The sequence below is a fragment of the Larus michahellis genome, chromosome 1, assembly GCF_964199755.1.
Source record: "Larus michahellis chromosome 1, bLarMic1.1, whole genome shotgun sequence".
Classification (NCBI taxonomy): Eukaryota; Metazoa; Chordata; class Aves; order Charadriiformes; family Laridae; genus Larus; species Larus michahellis.
In genome coordinates this window covers 199,385,812-199,404,281 of record NC_133896.1, presented here as the reverse complement: position 1 = coordinate 199,404,281, position 18,470 = coordinate 199,385,812, and the positions used below count along the sequence as shown (strand labels likewise).

Here is an 18,470-nt window from a genome sequence, read left to right as displayed (position 1 = left end):
AAAAATACTCCAGAGTATATTTCAGATTAAGGAGAGTAGGATGAACAGCAAGAATTCAATATGTTTGAGAATTCAATAATTCTCAAAAAACCAAAACACAATAATGGGGGGAAACTATCTTATTTTCTGTCGCTGTAGTGAGAGATCCACTTTATTCTGCTTTTTCACAGCACCAGTCCCGCTCTTTGTGTCACAAAATGAAAACAAAGACTAATTCACTCTGATGTGAACTCGTTAGAAGCAGCAGACACATAATTTGGAAAACTTCCAGTCACACTTTCTCTGTAATACGGGCTTTCAAAATCTGTGAATCCAGATATCTTACAGTAATCTATTAATTTTATCCTGTAAAAATCAAGAAAAACTAAAATATAAAATTAAATTAAATCCCTAATGTGTTTATAATTCCTTCTTTTATTATTGTGTCTATTCAATTCAACTGTTCTGAGAAGTATCTGATTAATATCCTGGAAGAAAACAGGATCCGAAAGCAATTTCTGTTATAGCCTAACTGACCTAATTCCAGCATTTCCCATACATTACACAATACTTGTTTGCTGAACACAATTCAGTGTTTTGTTTGATTCCATTTATTCTGGATTTTTACAATCTGCGTAGTGTGGAGTACAGAGTACATTTTTGATGCCACAACATGCAAATTGTAATTTTCTACAGCCTAATTCAGTGATCTAGATGGACAGCTCTGGCATCCTTCAGCTGCCTAGAAATCTATAATCTTACACAGACAGGTTGAAGTGGACGTTGTACCAGATATATAGTTTGCATCAGTCATCATCCGATTCTGTAAGATGTGATTTCTCTGATACCCATTTCACAGATCCACTACTAGTCTCCTTCCACGTGGATTTTTATTTGCTCTAGAAGACTGGCTGGATTGGGTCTTGTTCTTTCCTTCATTTTTTTCCTATCAGATAAAACACTAGCCTTTGTATTTGCAAGCTCTGACAAAGCAGATTTTATACATTAATTGGTAAATTATCGTGACATTTTGCAAGGCTGAAAATACCACTCAAAACCTTGTATTAACCACAGCTGAACTGCCTTACTTATCCATTTTGCTGTATTGAAGTGCAAGTACCAAGAAGTGTTAAAAAACATAATCTTACCATTAATAAATACATAGACTGTAGATTCCTTCTTCTTTTTCGCTGGACTTGTTGGGTATTTGCAGCTATAGTTTCCAGTGTCACTTGCTTGAGTTCTGCTCAAGGTCAGGCTGCTGCAGGACTGCTTCCCATTCCTTCCACAGGCATATTTAATTACTTTCAGCCTTTTGCTGTCCTTACTTAGAGTTTCAGGCAAAGACCATGAATGAACCATTTCCCCCCTGCAAATACAGATAAGGAAGCAGAAACAATTATGCTGGGCTGCAATTATATAGCTCCAGTTCCCAAGCTTTCTTTTTTATTATATCAGGCTATTTCTGGGGTTCTCTTTTATCTTGTTTTCCAAAAACAACAACAGAAACAACAAAGAACTATTAAACAATTGCCATTGAAGTTCACTCCCCACCTTTCCCCACAACATAAGATTTCATTTTTTTCTAATTTCAGTTGCAAAAAAAAAAGAAAGCATCAGGTGTATGAACTCCCAGCCAAATTATCAGAATCCAACTCAGCTGGTTACCTGCAGGTGAGATTTAAAGTCTGGCCTGCTTGAACAACGTGCTGTGTGCCACTTATGCTCAATGCGGGAACTTTTAATTTTGATCCTGAACTAGATCCTAGAAAAACAAAGAAAAAAAAAAAAAACACATTAACAACGACAAGTCATCCTGTTCCCAGTCCACTCGCATTTGTGATGTTACACTGGAAGGGGAAAGCAAAGAAAAGGAGATGTCCGCCTTACCACACATATTCTTTTGCTCTGAGCATAATCCTGCTGTCCTGACTCAGGACTCACATAATATTCCATGAGAATTACTCAGGAAAGAGAGTAGAAATGAAAGCTATGCAAGTTTCGGTCAATGACTTTGCTCTCAGACTATTCACTGAGCGTACGATGAAAAAAGTTCAGGACCTTGCAGCTACTCATCCAACCAAGGAAGCGTGCCCTCAAGCACTGCTGGCTGCATTTCCTTAGGAAACACCACCATGGCAGCCCCTTCAATGGGAAGGGCAAAAGTCAGCCACTTCCATGGCAAGAGCCACGTATTGACCTCTAAGATACTGAATTCTTACTCAAACAACTTGCTGCAAAGCTGGAACTGCTCTGGAAGGAATGAAAGGGGATTAAAGATCTTCCCTTTCTGACTGAAGGTCACAGCACTGTTACCTACGGTCCCTCGCTAGCTGCAGGCTTCCTACCAGTGAAGTGGTGTCAAAAGGTAACTGGACAGCTCTACGATAAATTCTGAGAATAAGTTCAAGGCACCTTCCAGACAACATTTGCTCCTTATTGAGAAAGCAAGCCTGCCAGCATGGCCCCAGTCATGGCCAGACCATTCTGGCATGGGTGAAGCCCTGGGAGTCAGTATAAGATGAGGTGGAGGTGGCTTAGGACACTTGAAAACATCAAGGCAGGCTTCTCACAGGATATGTGGAGGCAATTTTTAGGAAGTCTATGAAGTTCCATGGTCAGAAGACTAGAGGAACACAGGACCTGCCCTTGCATCAAGCCAGCAAGTGCTGGAAAGGCATAATGTTTTATCTTTCATAGAATCATAGAATTGCCTAGGTTGGAAGGGACCTTTCAGATCATCTAGTCCAACCATCAACCCAACTCTGACAAAAACCATCACTAAACCATATCTCTAAGCACCACGCCTATCCATCTTTTAAATACCTCCAGGGATTGTGCCTCAACTACTTCCCTGGGCAGGCTATGGCCATAAAAGCTTTCATGGCAAGCAGACAGAAATCCATGCCTTAGAGAAGAAACAGTCCTTGATTCATCCCGTTGCCCTTTCACTGACAGCAAAGTGTTCCAGAAGCTAGTAACAAAACAAGCAAATATTTTGAAACAGTTAAAGTTGAAAACCAGTTTAAGTCTAAATCTGGACCTGAGTGCAATTTATGAAGATTTCAGTATTGTGGGAGAGATCACTTTACTTCAAGAGAAAGTATTTCTTTGTCAACGTACAAGAGAAGCAGCATCATGTAAACAAGGATAATATGAATTTTCCACTAGAACGCAGTCAAGTACAGCTTCAGTTTAGCTATTTTAAGCCCTTCTAAGAGGTTCCTGCCACAACCAAATATGAACAGCTGTATGTACCAAACATAGTAGAAATACGTGAACCTTTTTTGGCTGATATGGATCACCCACTGGAAAGGCCTCCCTCTTTCATTGCCTATAGAAGGAACTTTTGGACTGAGATTGGTGACTAAATTTCAACTGTATAAACCCTCCAAAGTCAATGGCTGCTTCAGATTCAGCAACTTTCATCCAGCACCAGATGTAGCCTCAGATTAGAGGCTGAACGGCAAAACTTTGTTCTGAGATGTGGACTTGAACTCGTTCGGTCTGAGAAAGGCCTAGAAGCCAAGTATCCACTTTTGGAAAGAGATGCTAAAAGTACACGGATTTTGTACAAAAGTTAAAGAAGCACTGCTCTCATCTGCTGGTTTTGGGTGTTGGGTTTGGTTGTTTTTTGAGGGGCCAGCTTTGCTCCATTTGTCAGTAAGTATTTCCTACTGATTCCCTACAATATCAGGGGAGACGAGAGACCTAAATCACCTTCTGCGACTACCTAACACAATCCATGCAAAGAACCGAATAGCTGGTTAGGTCTGCAAAACTGTTTGCAAGAGGTCTTCAGAGATTGTTTCTTTTCCTTAGCCATATAGGAAATGTACACTGTAGGGGTTAACCAACTTTTAACTAACCTTTGGCATCTAAGTTAGTCACATTTATGTGCATTGTTCTTTTTAGCCCTGTAGATCTTATTTAAGCTGTAGCTCCAGTACTTTTCCTGTATATGCTATCATCCATCCATATTCAAAAGAATATTTAAAGGGTACACTTAAACATAGATGTAAACTAAATTATAGCTCACTTGAACAGGCTTTAAGCAAAGGCATAACAAGTTTTCAGAAAAAAAAGGTCCTCTGAACTGCACCACAAGCATTACCAGAAATTTGAATGGTGAAACTGTACAAATATACAGACTTCCTCTGTGATTTGCCTAGACAACCACACTTCTGATTAGAAATGAAAATATTCTGCCAGCCATTAAGAGGGATGAAAAACGATGCAGCAAACCTTTGAAGAAGCAATTCGTTACGTGGTATCTTGCAAACATACATTTTTCTCACCTACCATTTAAGGATCTCAACTCTGAAATGCTGGCTCTGCCAAATAGCGCACCATGCTTGTATGGGACAGTCTCCCACAGATGCTTACGGTCTATGAGTCAATCATTTGCAGTTCTAAAATAATGTCCCTGAAGCTAAACACTGAGAAACTGAGATAAGACGTTACAAGAGCTCAGGCAGCTTCTGTGAAGACCAACCCAGGCACTTTGGTTGAGCGGGTTTGTCAATGCACTCCAACTAAACAACCTGACAATCTCACAAAACCACCGTGTTCCTGTATTTCATTCGTATTCCTCTTGTCATCCCAGAACTGGAGGCTCAGATGCTCTCCCAAGAAGGCAGCGTTTATATCCAGCTTTAAGAATCTTGTTCCTTACTTCAGGGGGCAACTTGGCCCCAAGCTTCCCTGAACTGCTCCTTATTTCAGCCTCTAGAAAAGCTGAAAGCATGCAAAGGTGTTTACAGACACTTCAATAGGTATGAAAAAACCCGTAAGCAATTGTCTACCAGAGGAACCCATTGGGACCAAAGCCCAGCTGCTGGAGTTGCAACACTCAACCCGGTTGCTAGAGAGTAACGTGTAAATTGCTTTCAGTTAAAACTGATGGAAAGGTGGATAATCCACAAGCGCTGAGAGCAAGGCAGGAGAGCAAGTCTGCAGCGCCTGCTCACGACTGTGGTGCTGAGTGCGCGGCTTTGCTCAGCACCAGCACCAACACCTTGCCCAGGGGCAAAGGCAGCCATGCAGCGCCGTGCCCACCCCCGACCCATGTCGGGACCGGGGGGACAGCCCTGGGAATGTGGGCTGCTCTTGTTGTCAAAGTCTGCCAAAGGCGAAGGAGAAGAAAACATTATGAATGTTACAAACTCTTCTCTTGGTAACTCTATGGGGTTATAAGCAAAGACATCCACATGAAAATCTCAAAATCTTAAATCAAACATACAAAACAAGACAGCCTGGAAGCCTGTGTATCAGAAGATCTGCCTCAGAGTTATTAAAATCAAATAAAAAAGAAACAAACAGCAGATCTTTTCACCCCATCCTGCAGGCAAAAAAGAAACCCAGATATACTGGATACATATTCAAGCTTTTGCCCTTTTACACACATTACGTATATCTAAAAGACACCGCAGTATTTGTAAATATTGTGGGTGAGATCTTAAGGAGTGCTTAGTGTTTGTCTAACTTTGCTCCCATTGATATAAGCCAGAGTTTCATCGTTGATTTCAAGTACATTTTAGACATGTAACTCCAATAGTTAATCATATTAATATTCAAGAGCTAACATCAATGTATTTGGCATGATATACCACATCTGTTACAGGGTCATTCATTTAGTTTTTCACTCACAAAAAGCTGAAGTAAAAGATCCTATTTCTAGCCAACGTTGTGGCTTTTGCAAGTAGGCGAGACAATGCTTTTACCAGCAAGATGCGAAGTCTTGAAGAAAAATAGCTTTATTTGACGTCCTATCTATTCATGGGTCATTAGCTTCCTTACGTTTTTAAATGCTTCAAAACTGAAGCAGAGTACAAACGCAATAGAGTTTGACATGTTTACCAGAAAAGAAAAAAGGAGGAGAATAGCAGGGAAATTCCTACTGTCAATATTTAGAAGCAGCTTACGCCTTCTATGTACCTTCTCTGGGCATTTTACTTGACACTGTCTTTTCTGGAGGGTCATGGCTCAACAGGACACGTTCACTTATCATTGTGCCTGTCACTAAGCGACCATCAGCAGCCTACCCTCACACTGACCTACATTGGGGGGTGCAACTTCTTTTCATGTGACAACAAGAGAACTAATTAACCCTGATAACTGAGGAATCTCCTCCCATAGGGAATGGGGTGATTTTTTTTTGCGTATTCTATTTGTTTCGGAAGGCTTATTAGATACATGGGAAAGTCAGTCAATAGGGCTGCTAAATTAATGAGCAAACATTAATTTAGATTGCAAAAGTTGGCCATTCTGTCTAAAACAAGGAAAGGACAAATATTTTTTTAAAGAAAGCAGAGGGTATAATCTGTAATTTGCAAAGGAACAAAAGAATTAACCTTCTTTGATTACTTTTTGCCTTGCAGAAATGGTGATGCTCTTCCTGAATGAAGTAAACAAAAATTTGAATTACCTGTTAACCAAAAACACTGATTACAAGCAATTAAAAAGAAGAGAAAATAAATGAACATGCATATTTTTTTCCAATATGATGTGTGAGTTCAGTTCTACAGACAGATACCTGAGTAACGATGTCCACATGAACAACCTTCCACTTATTTTAGCTAAACCGCAATTTCTCTTAAAAGGATAGAACTGCTGAACTAAAAATTGGGAGCATGTTCTGGATTATTATCTCCATTCTGATTTTTCCAGCTTCTACTTCTAAATTTCCTTTTGTACGCTTTGAATTTCTGCTACCTTTGACAAAAGGAAGTAAACCCAAAAGCTAGCTCTATGGCTTAGTTAAAAAATTAAATAAATTAGAAATTATTAGAAATTTCCTTGAAGTTAACAGGTTTGGTAGCCTTTACTTTTAACATCTCTTTCAGAATTCAAGGCTGACTGACTGTCTTCCAGCCGCTCCAGTTATCCTGAACATGTTGACTAATCTTTTTTCACCTGCACAATGAGAGGTTAAGGAGAACGATCAGTTTATCTTTGCAACTTCAGTGTATACAAAGAATCTGACCTTCTGGGTTTCAAGTGCCATCTGTGAGCAATAAAGTTATCCATCATGAAGTAATTGTTTCAGTCACTGTTGGATTTGCAGGCTTGTTAAATGTAACTGACCCTTTGTGGGTTTTACCATCAAATATCATTTCCTCCTGATTCAAACACATTCAGAAAAAATATATTTTGTAGAGGACACTCCTGAACTGGAAAGAGAGCACACATGATTTCTTAATAGGGTCTTCACCTCTCTGTGCTCCTTAAAGTGTGGGTCGTTCGGTTCAAATGCAGCCCAGGACTTTACTCTTGCTTATGAGCACTTCCTTATGAGTCGTCCCACTGAAGGGAATGGTAATACCCACACGCGTGCAACTAATAAGCAAGTGCAGAATTTGGCTGAAATGCTCAGGAGCATGCAGTACCCAGTGGGTTGACCTTCAGCGCGTCTCCAGTGAAAATGAGCTGAGTCTCAGCAGCACCTTAACCAGAACATGGCCACCAGCCAGCCTCCTAAGGGGCACACAGCTTTCCTCCATTTTATAAGGAAATCTGTTTTGGTAGTTTTCTTTATTTCAAAGCTCTTCTTGGCAAGCTATTGTATTAACAACACTCCTAAAGGTACTTCAGGCCATTCTGTGAATAAATATAACTTTTTTTTTTTTGGACAAACAGTTGTACCTATCCATAATAATTCCAATTACGCCATCATACCACATCACTCTATTTAAAAAAGGAGACAGAGAAAAAGGAACTTGTGGTCAACTCTGAAGATCCATTTAAAGTTTTGATTTACATCTGACCACAAGGAGAAATATTGACCAACAGGCTTCCCAGTTTAATCAACACTGAGATTCTCATCAGCATCAATACTTGCATCAATAAGACAAGAAAACTTCTAGGCAGAATTGTCTCAAAATTTGAGTGACGATTGGAAAAAAAATATTGAATTTTTTTTCCTGCCTGAAGGGTGAAAGTCTGGCCTTGTCCTGCCACAGGGCTAGAGGGAGAAGGGATCACTCTGGATACTGAAGCTTTCTACTTCTGTGACTGCTGGGAAGAACTGCTACTGGAAGAAGCTACTCTCCCTGCTCTGTGGCAGCAATAGCCCCTATTTCACCTATGTTGCCTGGGTTCCTAGAGCTCAGGCACAGGCAAAGCAGCCAACGCAGCCTGGTTCCTGCACCCAGAGGTAAAAGCACCATCTCCATTGCCTGTACTCAGAAACAGCCTCCAGAAAAGGCCTACAGTGCCGAACCATGAGCCACCCTGAGGTTCAAAGCACTATCTCCAGGTCTTTCAGATGCCATCCAAGCCCCATCCTAAAGGAAACCTCACAGTCCTTCATACACCTAATTTCATACCACTTCTCTGAAGCAAATCCAAATATCCAACCTAAAGTCTGCAGAAGAGAAACTAAGACAGCTTATCTGTGAGGTAGCAAGGAGGTACACCTATGTCCCAAGCTGACACTGACAATTGTCCAGATGAGCAAGCTCATGATCTGAAGCAGCAAAATGTAACCACTACTTCTATCAAAGCAAAGCTTTGCAGGGCAACTAAGGGCCATGTGAACTTGCAAGGGTTAATTGTAACATGAGGTTCTTGGACTCTAAGGTAGCTTTGTCCCTGTTTCCTGGTTGCTCTTGTGCTGGGACACGGCCGCAAACAGAAACACACTCAGGGCAGAAGACATGGTTCAAGCTGTCTCACTTCTCAACAGATCTATCACTCACACATGCCTCTGTTGTGCCTGAAATGTGTTCTCGTTTGCTTTCAAGATCAAGAAAATTGTTGGAAGCTATTTACTTACAAACTACACGTTGACGCATAAAAAACACCAATTCATTGATTTGTGCCTTCCAGGTCCAGAAGGCACATTCCGATTATCCAGTCTGACGTTCTGCAACACATCCCCAGTGATTTCTGGATCAAATGCTCAAATCTGATTAATCTCAACTATAATTTCAGAATTTACAGTACCATTACGGCATAACAGTCAGCGAAGAAAGTGGATAGGTTAATGGATGAGAAAGCTGGGCTGCTGTGTGATACAGCATTGTAACAGAGTCTGAACAGCATAAGGCTTATCACAGTAGATTAGAAGAGTCCTGGGCAGACTAAAATGCCTTGACCCTGACTCCATGCCCTGGAATTAAAAATCAGTCGTCAGGGTAAATGGATACGCTACTGCCCAAGAAAGGTCTCCACAGGCACAGAAAAATGCGTATGTCTTATTTGAGCAAGTGTGTCCTCCCCCTCACAGTTCTGGACCTCAGAGCAAGTGATAAGAGTTTATTTACTATCTGTACACTTTTGCTGTCCCTAGGTGTGTAAACACACTGATGCAAGACTAGATGCTATAAAGGCAAAGCAAAACACCCAGCAGCTAAAAATAGAGCAAGTCCAATTCTGAGAGCACTTCATTAGCACTTCTGAGCAGTACACGTTAGGATGCCAATATGGTCAATAGCTGCAAATGTAAACAAATACGTATTTCCCCTATAAATGCCAAATATTTTGCCAGTATTTGCCCTAGCTAAGGTGGTGCTTGCAGAAGCCTGTGGTAAAACCATTTTATTAAAGAGTGAAAGGGGTTGTTCATTTAAAAATTCAGATATAGACATTTCGGAAGCTGAAATCACAGTTGGTTATTTGAAATAAATCTGTGTCCAGTTACTACCAAGTAGTCAAGTAGTCAAGTATTAACATTTCCCATCATACCCGGGCATCTGGAAAGCCGCAAAGACAGCCAAGGCCATGCAGTTCAGTGCGCTGTGCCCAGGCAATACCTGCTTGAAGGCACTAGCTACACCAGCTTGTCAGAGCACTGTGTCCTGTCTGCCCTAAAGTCACCAGGCGATTTTGAACATGGGCACAGGCACTTTACATAACGCCATTTAAAAATAATTTTCAAAATTTAACATTCAGAGAACCTGGGGGAAAAAAATAATCTTAGTTTCCTCTTCTATGCATCTAAGTTTAATAAGTTTAGAAACTTAGCACTGACACGAGCACCTTTGCCAACACCTAGTGAGGCGAAGGTGCTCATTTCATTAGCTATATAAGGAGAAAGCAATTACAAAGAAGAATTAAATCGAAGAATTAAATCAGCCATGATCACAAATATTTTATTCCCCTTTGAGCATATGGAATTGAAAATGGCAGCCCAAATGCACAGTGTAACGCCTCCATTATGAACCATCATGGGATCATCACTCAGGTAAACCACACCAACGGGGCAAAACACACAAATACATGTCGTGCATTAAGAAAAGCGAGAGCCGTATCACAGTTGTGTCCACCTAAGTCTGGTCTTCTCTCCAACAGAATGAATTCCCAGCTTAAAAAAGCCAGGTCTGCTGAGGCTGTTCTCAGTAAGGACTGGTTATAGCAGAGCTCGGCTGTAGCAATGCTTTCACAGCCACATTTGTCACAGGTCCGTGTGGCTGACATACATACCCCTCCATTCACCCAGGGATATGGTTTCATGCCCCTATACACGATTAAGCCTGTGCTGCTTACAGGACTGTTGGTAGCCCTACCCGTGTTACGTCTGTGAGCCATCAGATCCTACTCTATCACTTACGGACACTGTCAGCCATCACCACGCCTCTGCTCTAATTCCACCGTGCCGGATCCCAGCGCATAATCATCAGTTTGATATTTTTTGAGAAAAGTTTGTATCATTAACTAGTGTAGTAGGAAAGCATTGATATGGTACCAAAGACAAAGCACGTATATTAAAAAAAAAAGACTAAAAAATAATTCAAAATTGCTATGTAGACTAAGGGGATAAATTTTCTTGGCCAATTTTTATTTATTTACCAACTTGATGCTTAAGTTTTGTTACAGATTCCCCGGCAGAACAAATTAAGCAACATAATAGGATTGAATTGGAAGACTATTTCTTACAGACATCTGAGCAGTCAAACTGCCTACCTGTCAGTAACCTGTCAGCTCACCCAGCAACACCGGCCTATCAAATCCATTTGGGGCTGTACTATCCATTAAGCTGTGCACACTGAAGTAAATTAAGAACTAAATAAAAGAAAACTTAAAGCAAAGTTTCAGGATTTCCACTTTGCTGAAGGCTGCCGGTTATTATTTCCGATACTCCATCATTATGGCTGAACTGTTCTGTAACACTCCAAGAAAAAAAAAAACAAAAAAAACAACAAAAAGACAAAGTCGGGAACTGACTTTCCATCCACCCTACTTTAACCTATAAAACAGAGCTACAAGCAAAAGCCCTGGGTTCAAAACAAGGGAAAATCAGTAATGCGACACAACAATTTAAACTAGAGAGGTGAAAACCAGAACAGTCTGCGCAGAGGAGTCCTTCGCAACAGCTCAAGAGGCTGGACCCATTCTGCAGTTAAATGACATCTAAATCACAAAGCCTAGGGTAGGTGCACTTGCAGAGAGCTTCTGACAAGCTCGCCTATGGCTCAGTTTACACTGGGAAATTACAATCATTAATACTCATAAAATAGATTAGAATGAACGTCAATGAATAAAACACTGGATGAAACAAAGAAAGGTAGGTTTTCACCCCAAACGCTACCAGCACAACAGAAGGAGAAAATTCTCTGTATTATACAATATAATGCAATTTAATCCCACTATGTTATATCCATTTGCCATAAACATAGGCAACACCTAAGTTTTGGCAGAGACTAATTTTAGTTTCCTTGACTCTCAATCCCACGGTTTCTTAGTAAATAATAGTGGATTTTAGATCATACTACAAAAAAATTTCCTCTCTGGAGAATTTTATCAGATAACTGCTTCCTGCAAGGCTCCTTGAACCTCCCCTGAAGATCAGAAGTTGGACACTGATGGAGACATGACACGGAGCTAAATAGAGCCCTTGTCTGATCCAGGATGGCAACTCTCACGCTTCTGTTAACATTAGTCCATGGTGATCCTGATGAGAGGTTTTTCCACAGAGGAAGGACAATGGGAACAAAAGGGGCGAATTCCTTCGCTCCGTGGCAGGGAAGAATCCCACAGGAAGGACGCCAAAGCGAACTATGTGAAATTGTGAAATTCCTCTCATGAAACGCCCTCACACTCATCCCTCGCCGCTCCCCACGCACTAAGCAGGGGGTCCTGTTCCCAGAGCACGGGCTTCCCGAGGGAACTTCCGAGGAGCAGAGACAGCTGCTCATGGGTCCCCAGCTCTGCGAGGGCCACCGTCCCCTGCCTGCTTCGCCCCCGCTTCCGGGCACAGAGCGGAAATAATGTCACTGCATTGCCACAGCATCTTCAACCCACCGAAGTCCTAGAAATAGCTTCCTTCTAACCACTTCCACATCTTTCAGCTGCTCTAACGGCAAGCAGCACCTTGTTTCAAGGCCACAGCTCCAAAAGAGTGAATACAACTTAAAAGGGATTGCACTTAGGAGTGCTTAGTGCCACTTAACAGTGAAGGTTGGAAGAGCAGCTCCACCGCCTAGAAAAGTCATGCAACCAGAAATAGGTGTCAATCGCGTCATGCTGGATTGTGCTCTGTCTAAATATGTTACAGGGGTGACTTAACACTGTGGATATGGACAAATTGATTTTGGTAATGAAAATCAATGGGGATTTGATGGAAAAACAGCAGAGACAGTAAAATCAGGTCATCATGAACGTGAATTTTTGCCTCTCCGTTAATACAAACCAAACAAAACTCTGGGAAAGATGATGAATAAATCAATTAACTGTTTCACAAGCATCTATAATGGTCTTGAATAATACAGATGCGTCATAAGCAAAATCATCCTCCTCTTCATCTTTAGTGCCACAAAATAAAAACCCCAAATACCAAACATGACTTACTACAGAAGAAACAGTCATCCACACTCCCAGTCCAAGTTTCTCCATACATCTCAATGTCTCAAGACTTAGGTTTCAGCCAAAAGTACCTCTGAAACGTATAGTTTCAAATCTCTTCCCCTACACCCTTGTGTTTCTCAATCTGTTATCGCTTTGCTTAGTTTCAGCATGAATTCATTCTGCCCATCGCGCAAGGCAAGATATTGTGCCACGCTTGGCTTTGGAGAGAGCACTAATGCCTGTATTTTCACTTCTCAAGCTGCTGCTTGCAGCATATCTTTTTCTTTTAACCACCAGGATTTATGCAGTGTTGACCTCCATCAGTGGGGCACCTTCTTGACAATCATTGGACCAGTTTTAGGATGAGAGGTTCCTACGTGGTGGATTAAGAAGTCAGGCCATTCCCAGCTGGGAATGTTTGGGGAAGGCTGTTTCTCAGTTGCAGGAGTATGGGTGGTAAGGATGCATCATAAGGGCAAAGAGAGAAGGGCCTGGTGCTGTCCATGGGTGGAATTCATGCTCAAATATGCCCAGAAACCTTTCCCATATTCTTACAAACAGTGATAGAGGATGAAAAGATTCTTGGGCCGGGGCTGGGGGTGGGGGGGAGTGAGATCTAAAGATAAAAAGCACAGCTGTGAAAGGAGCAGTTTGCAGTTTGCTTTCACATCAGTAGGAGAGACTTGCCTCCAGGAGCAGAGGTGCCTGTGGTAGCTGGGCATCCTATGCTTCATGGCAAACTTATTTCTTACTTTCCATTCCCACTGGGGCTGCAGCAGAAAGACCCAACGCCTTACTTTGGGGGATTCAAAGGAACAATTTGCTGATAAAGCCCCACCACAGCCCCACTGGACACAGATTTTTGAAAGACCAAACCTTAACCCTCATCTGCTGAGCTTCTTCCTTTCCCAATCTCAGTCGGACATGAAAACTAGCAACTTCATAAACATTGTGCTTGAAGTTTCCAAACCACATTAAAGCATATGGTTCAGCAACTGTCCTGAAAATGTGGACAATTTCCTTTTGTCCTATACACCCACACAATGAGAAGGGCCACTGGTTTCAGTCTTTGAAGCATTTGACAAAAAATAGGCTCAGCTTGTTTGTTCACATGTAAAAAAACACCCAATGCCACTGAACAAATCCTCAGATCTCCCGAATGACAAATTTGTAGAGTTTTTAATGTATTGGGTGCTTCTGGATATGAAGATCTTTACTAGGCAAGGCACAGCTCAAGTCATGATTTCCTCCCACATGAACCATAAATCTAGAGGATGCTAGCCTAGCCCAAAGGAATTGCTCCATATTTACACCAGCTATAAGAGAATGAAATTTAGCTTTGGGTAGAACATATGAGCAAAGCGCCTATCTGGCAAAACATCGGTAAGTGATGTAAGTGATTTTCTTTAGCAATGCCAGAAAGTTTGATACTTAAACTCTACGCATACTTTTTTTTTAAACCTGTGCTATGCAGCTGGGTCTAACTCTTCTGCCTTATGTGAATGTAGTCCAGAATTTTTAAGGGATCCTAGTTTCTGTGAAGAGCCAGAAGAAGTGGGAAACCCTTTTCTTCGAGACTCCATTAAGATTTCCAGCCCTAATCCCAAATTAGACCGCTGTAGCTGGGTGTCTGCACAGCTGTTTCAGATGAGTACCCAAATGAAACCAAAACCTTCATGTATGAACTTCCATCTGAATAGCACTTTCAGAAAAGTCAGGTTAGTTATTGTAAGAAATTAACCTCAGCGCTGATTAGATTTGACCTGGAATTTCTTCCTTCGTTTTTTCCAGCTGACCATGAAATTGAAATGTCTACCACTCGCTGGGGATTTTGATGATCTAGTTCCAACTGGAATAACTGAGAATCATATAGCACTGCCCACAGATAAGACTGTAATAGACTCTATTTATCTCTTAGCTGCTAATTGTGAGGTATTGCTTCTGTGTGGACAGCTGGAAATAAAGCCAAATTATCTGCCTATGTTTCTGGAAATGTCCACATAATCCTCGATCCAGGCTGCAGAATCTGATCTTTTCGGGGTTTAAACCCAGTCCTTCACATTCCCAAATGCTATCGATTAAAATTATTGTTATACAAAGTCTAGGACTGGGAGACTGAATTTAATATGACTACAACATTTTCACGTTGACCATTATGTGTACAGTCTGTAGCATAAATATATGCAATAAAATTTGTGGAATAAATATATACAAGCTATAAAGGAAACATATGCGAGTACTATGCAAAACACAGACAAAAGTATTGTTCTTTCCTATGACAGCCAAAATATGCGTGTGCATAGAAATACAAAAGAGCTGAAATGTCCAACACTCACATTTCAAAGAAACATAGTTTCCTTAATCTCATTTTCAAATGGGGATTCTCATGGCTTCTAGCTTGCATGTTGTTTTGGGGAAATTTAGATTAATAAATAGACATATACAAGCTAAAAGACCTCTTTCTATCGGATGCTTATGAAGCTCTCTGTAGTAACTCCTGAGCCACTGACTATTTCTGTGAATCTCTTCGGGTACCTGTCAGTAAATGGAAGTTCCGCATACACCCGCAGAGACTGAATTACAAGAGCGGACCATACAGAGATGATGAATGAAGTTTCACCAAGGACATTTGAAAGGGAAGTGCTGGACAGCACGAGTAAGAATTTTAGGTAGGTAGGCAGTGAAGGAGGCTGAAATGAGAAGAAAAGCATAGAGAGACGCATGGTACAAAGCATCCCACCACTTCACCAACAACTTTGAAACACGCCATGCAAACGTCAAGTATGAAGAGTTTTACCACTGACCCAGAAGAAGCATGATCAACCTATCTGGGATGTCCAAATGAAGCTGTGCAAGGATAATTTTCTTTCAAAAAAAAAAAAATGGAACAAAATCAAAGAGTTTGAAACAGTTGAAATTCTGATTTGGACGACAATCTTTTGTATGTTTAAGGAGGGAGGATACAAATTTCCAGCAAACTGGTTGTAAAGGCACTCAGCCAAATTACAGAGAAGCACCTTTCCAGTGCCTATCGCACTTGAGCTACCCCAGGATGTACGTCCACACAGCCCAGCACCCAAAGCACCAGGTTTTCCCCTAAACGAGCCAAGTTTTTCCCATTGGAACTGGTCTAGGGTGTGCATGTCCCTGAGAGTCCCTGGAACAGGAAGGTGAACCAGGGTCTCTTACAGTCCTCAGCTCACAGAGTCCACCTTCTCCCTGGGCAGTGGGTTTGCTATGGTTTGCACAATGGAAAACCTTTCCGACAGGAAAGAGGAAGCCAGTCCCCCAGCAATAGCTGGTCACTGCAGGAGCCCATGTGGGAGCGGGACGCCGAAGTTCAAGCTCAAGCTGTGAAGGAAGCCTGGCAAGGATTTGAACCCACGTTTCCTGTATCCAGGGTGGGTGTCCCATGCCTGTGCCTATATCATCCTGGGCATAAGAACCTCCTTGGCAGAGACAAATAATGTGGGGAAATTAGCGTTTTCCTGGGGAAAAAAAAACAAAACCAAACCTATATATCTGTTTCAAAGTTGATGAATCAGCACTTCCCGAGCAGGAAAACGTCTCGTCGGAGAGGCTCCACCAGCCCTCCTCCCGGGCAGCCGCGAGACTCGGCTGCCGCCGGCCGGTGGCACCAGTAGTGCCCGGGGAGCGCCGCGCCGGGGCCGCTCCTGCCGGCACACGGGGCATTGCGCCGGGGCTGTTCTGCGGTCACCCCGGGCACCACACCGGGACCGCTCCGGCGGTCACACCGGGCACCGCGCCGGGACCGCTCCGGCGGACACCGCGCCGCGCCGGAGCCGCTCCCGCAGCGGTGCGGAGCAGAGCGAGCCCGTGGCCACTTGCGCGGGGGAGCATGACGAGTCGGGCGGCCGCGCCGCTAGCCGCAGAATCGCTCCGCCGCTCGGCCACTGGCCTCGACGCCTGTCCCGGCGGGAGCTCGGGTTTTTCCTTCCCCACCCGCGATTTGCTGTCGCTCCCAGCCGGCCGCCAAGCCCGGCGATGCTGCGCGGAAGCTGCCCCGCGTCTCGAAGCGCACCTGGGGAGCCCCGTTGGGGACGCGGGGATCCCGAGCTGGGGGGGGCTGCGGAAGGGCCGGACCGCCCCGTGGGGCAGCCCCACGGGGGGTGCGATGTGCCCACGCGGGACTGGCCCTTGCCCGGTCCCCCGCAGCCCTGCTCCCAGGTGACCAAACGACTCAACACAGGGACGCGCTCCCCACCACGGCGCTCCGGCCCAGCAGGGACGGCTACTCGCTCAAAGTAAAATAAAACTCGATTAAGAAAAGCAAATCTGCGCTGATCCATCCCAGCACACGCAGCATTGCGGGATGCAGGCGCCGGAGAGCAGCTCCGTCCCACTCTCCAGAGACATCCACGCCGGGTATCCGTGCGGCCGCCCCCCGCAGGCAGCCGCGACCGATGCTCCGCTCCGCCGCCCTGCCCGGGCAGGAGGCAGCAGGAGCTGGATTTTTGCGAAGGAAATGGGCATCTTTTCCGCTTCACGGACAGAGCTGGGAGAGGCTGACACTTGGAAACAAAGCGGGGAGGAAAGAAGCCTGCCCTGCAGCCAAGACATGCTTTCTTTCCGTGATGCACCGGTTCGGAGGTCGCCCGGGCCGGCTGTCCCCTGTGGCCGGGAGAGGGTCCTCTCCCCGTCGGCACCACCGCCTTGCCCGGAGGAGGGGAGGCACCGCGGCTCCGCACCTCCGGCACCCCCGGGGCGCTGCTCCCGGGGCACACCGCCGGGGATCCGGAGGATAACGACTGCTCGGGATGCGGCGTTTCGCGACTCTCTAAAAAGCGGGGATGGCGTCCCCCGGCCCTACCCAGGGGAGAGGGGAGGATGGGAGGCAGGTGCCCGCCGGCTCCAGCCGACAAGCGGGGTGCGGCGGGGCCGGTCTGGGGGCACGGCAGGCGCCGCCGAGGAGGCACATCGCTGGTGGCACGTCGCGGACAGCCAGGAGCAGAGACAGGGCTGGATGGGGCACCGGGTGCCGGCGGACCCTTACCTGCGAGCAGGAGGGCGGCTCCCAGCAGCACGGTCCCTGAGAGCAGCTGGCGGGGCATGGTCCTGCCCGCGGGAGCGCAGGGCTCTTCCCCTGCCGACGGCAGCGAGGCGGAGGCAGAGACGCCGGCTAGGCTCCGACGGGCTCTCCTCGGTGCCGGGCTCCTCCCGCGGTGGCGGAGATAACGGCGCGGCGCGGGATCCGCATCCAGCAGCCCCCGAACCCTCCCCGCCCGCCCCGGCCCGCGGAAAGGGAGTGTCCGCAGCCAGCCGCCCTGCCAGCTTCACCTCCCGCGGACATCAATTACCAGCTCAGCCCCAGCCCCGCTGATTTATAACTTCTCCACCCCTCACCGCGCACCCCTCCGCCCCACCCCGGCCCACATCCTCCGCCGGGAGCACGCCCTCCCCGGGACGCGTACCCCGCCCGCCGGCGGGCACGGGGTTGCTCCCCCGCGGATCTCCCGGCCCCGGCCGCCCCCGGCCCCCGCGGAGCCCGGCCATGCCCTCCCGGAGCCCGGCCGTGCCTTCCCGGAGCCCGGCGCTGGGGAGCTTCCAGCCGCCGGGGCCGCAGCGCTGCCGGGGCGAGGAGCGGGGCTCGCCGCCCGCACCCGCCGGGCTCCTCCGGGGAAGGCGCGCAGAGGGACTTGCGATTCCCGGACGAAACGCTGAGTTCGGCGGGGGTCCCCGCTCCG

At 45.2% G+C, this 18,470-nt stretch overlaps 1 protein-coding gene across 2 annotated transcripts in view; it reads right to left on the bottom strand.

Moving 5' to 3' along the window:
* The window catches only part of FLT1 (fms related receptor tyrosine kinase 1), a 113,153-nt gene extending 95,064 nt beyond the window's left edge, over nucleotides 1-18,089 (bottom strand). For both annotated transcript variants that reach the window (XM_074568532.1, XM_074568540.1), the window contains exons 1-3: nucleotides 17,780-18,089; nucleotides 1,648-1,744; nucleotides 1,128-1,348 (exon numbers count right to left, since the gene is read on the bottom strand). In XM_074568532.1, coding sequence (XP_074424633.1) covers nucleotides 1,128-1,348; nucleotides 1,648-1,744; nucleotides 17,780-17,837 — 376 coding nt within the window. In that variant the 5' untranslated portion in view covers nucleotides 17,838-18,089. The remainder of the gene's footprint in view (nucleotides 1-1,127; nucleotides 1,349-1,647; nucleotides 1,745-17,779) is intronic.
* Nucleotides 18,090-18,470: the final 381 nt, after the last annotated feature.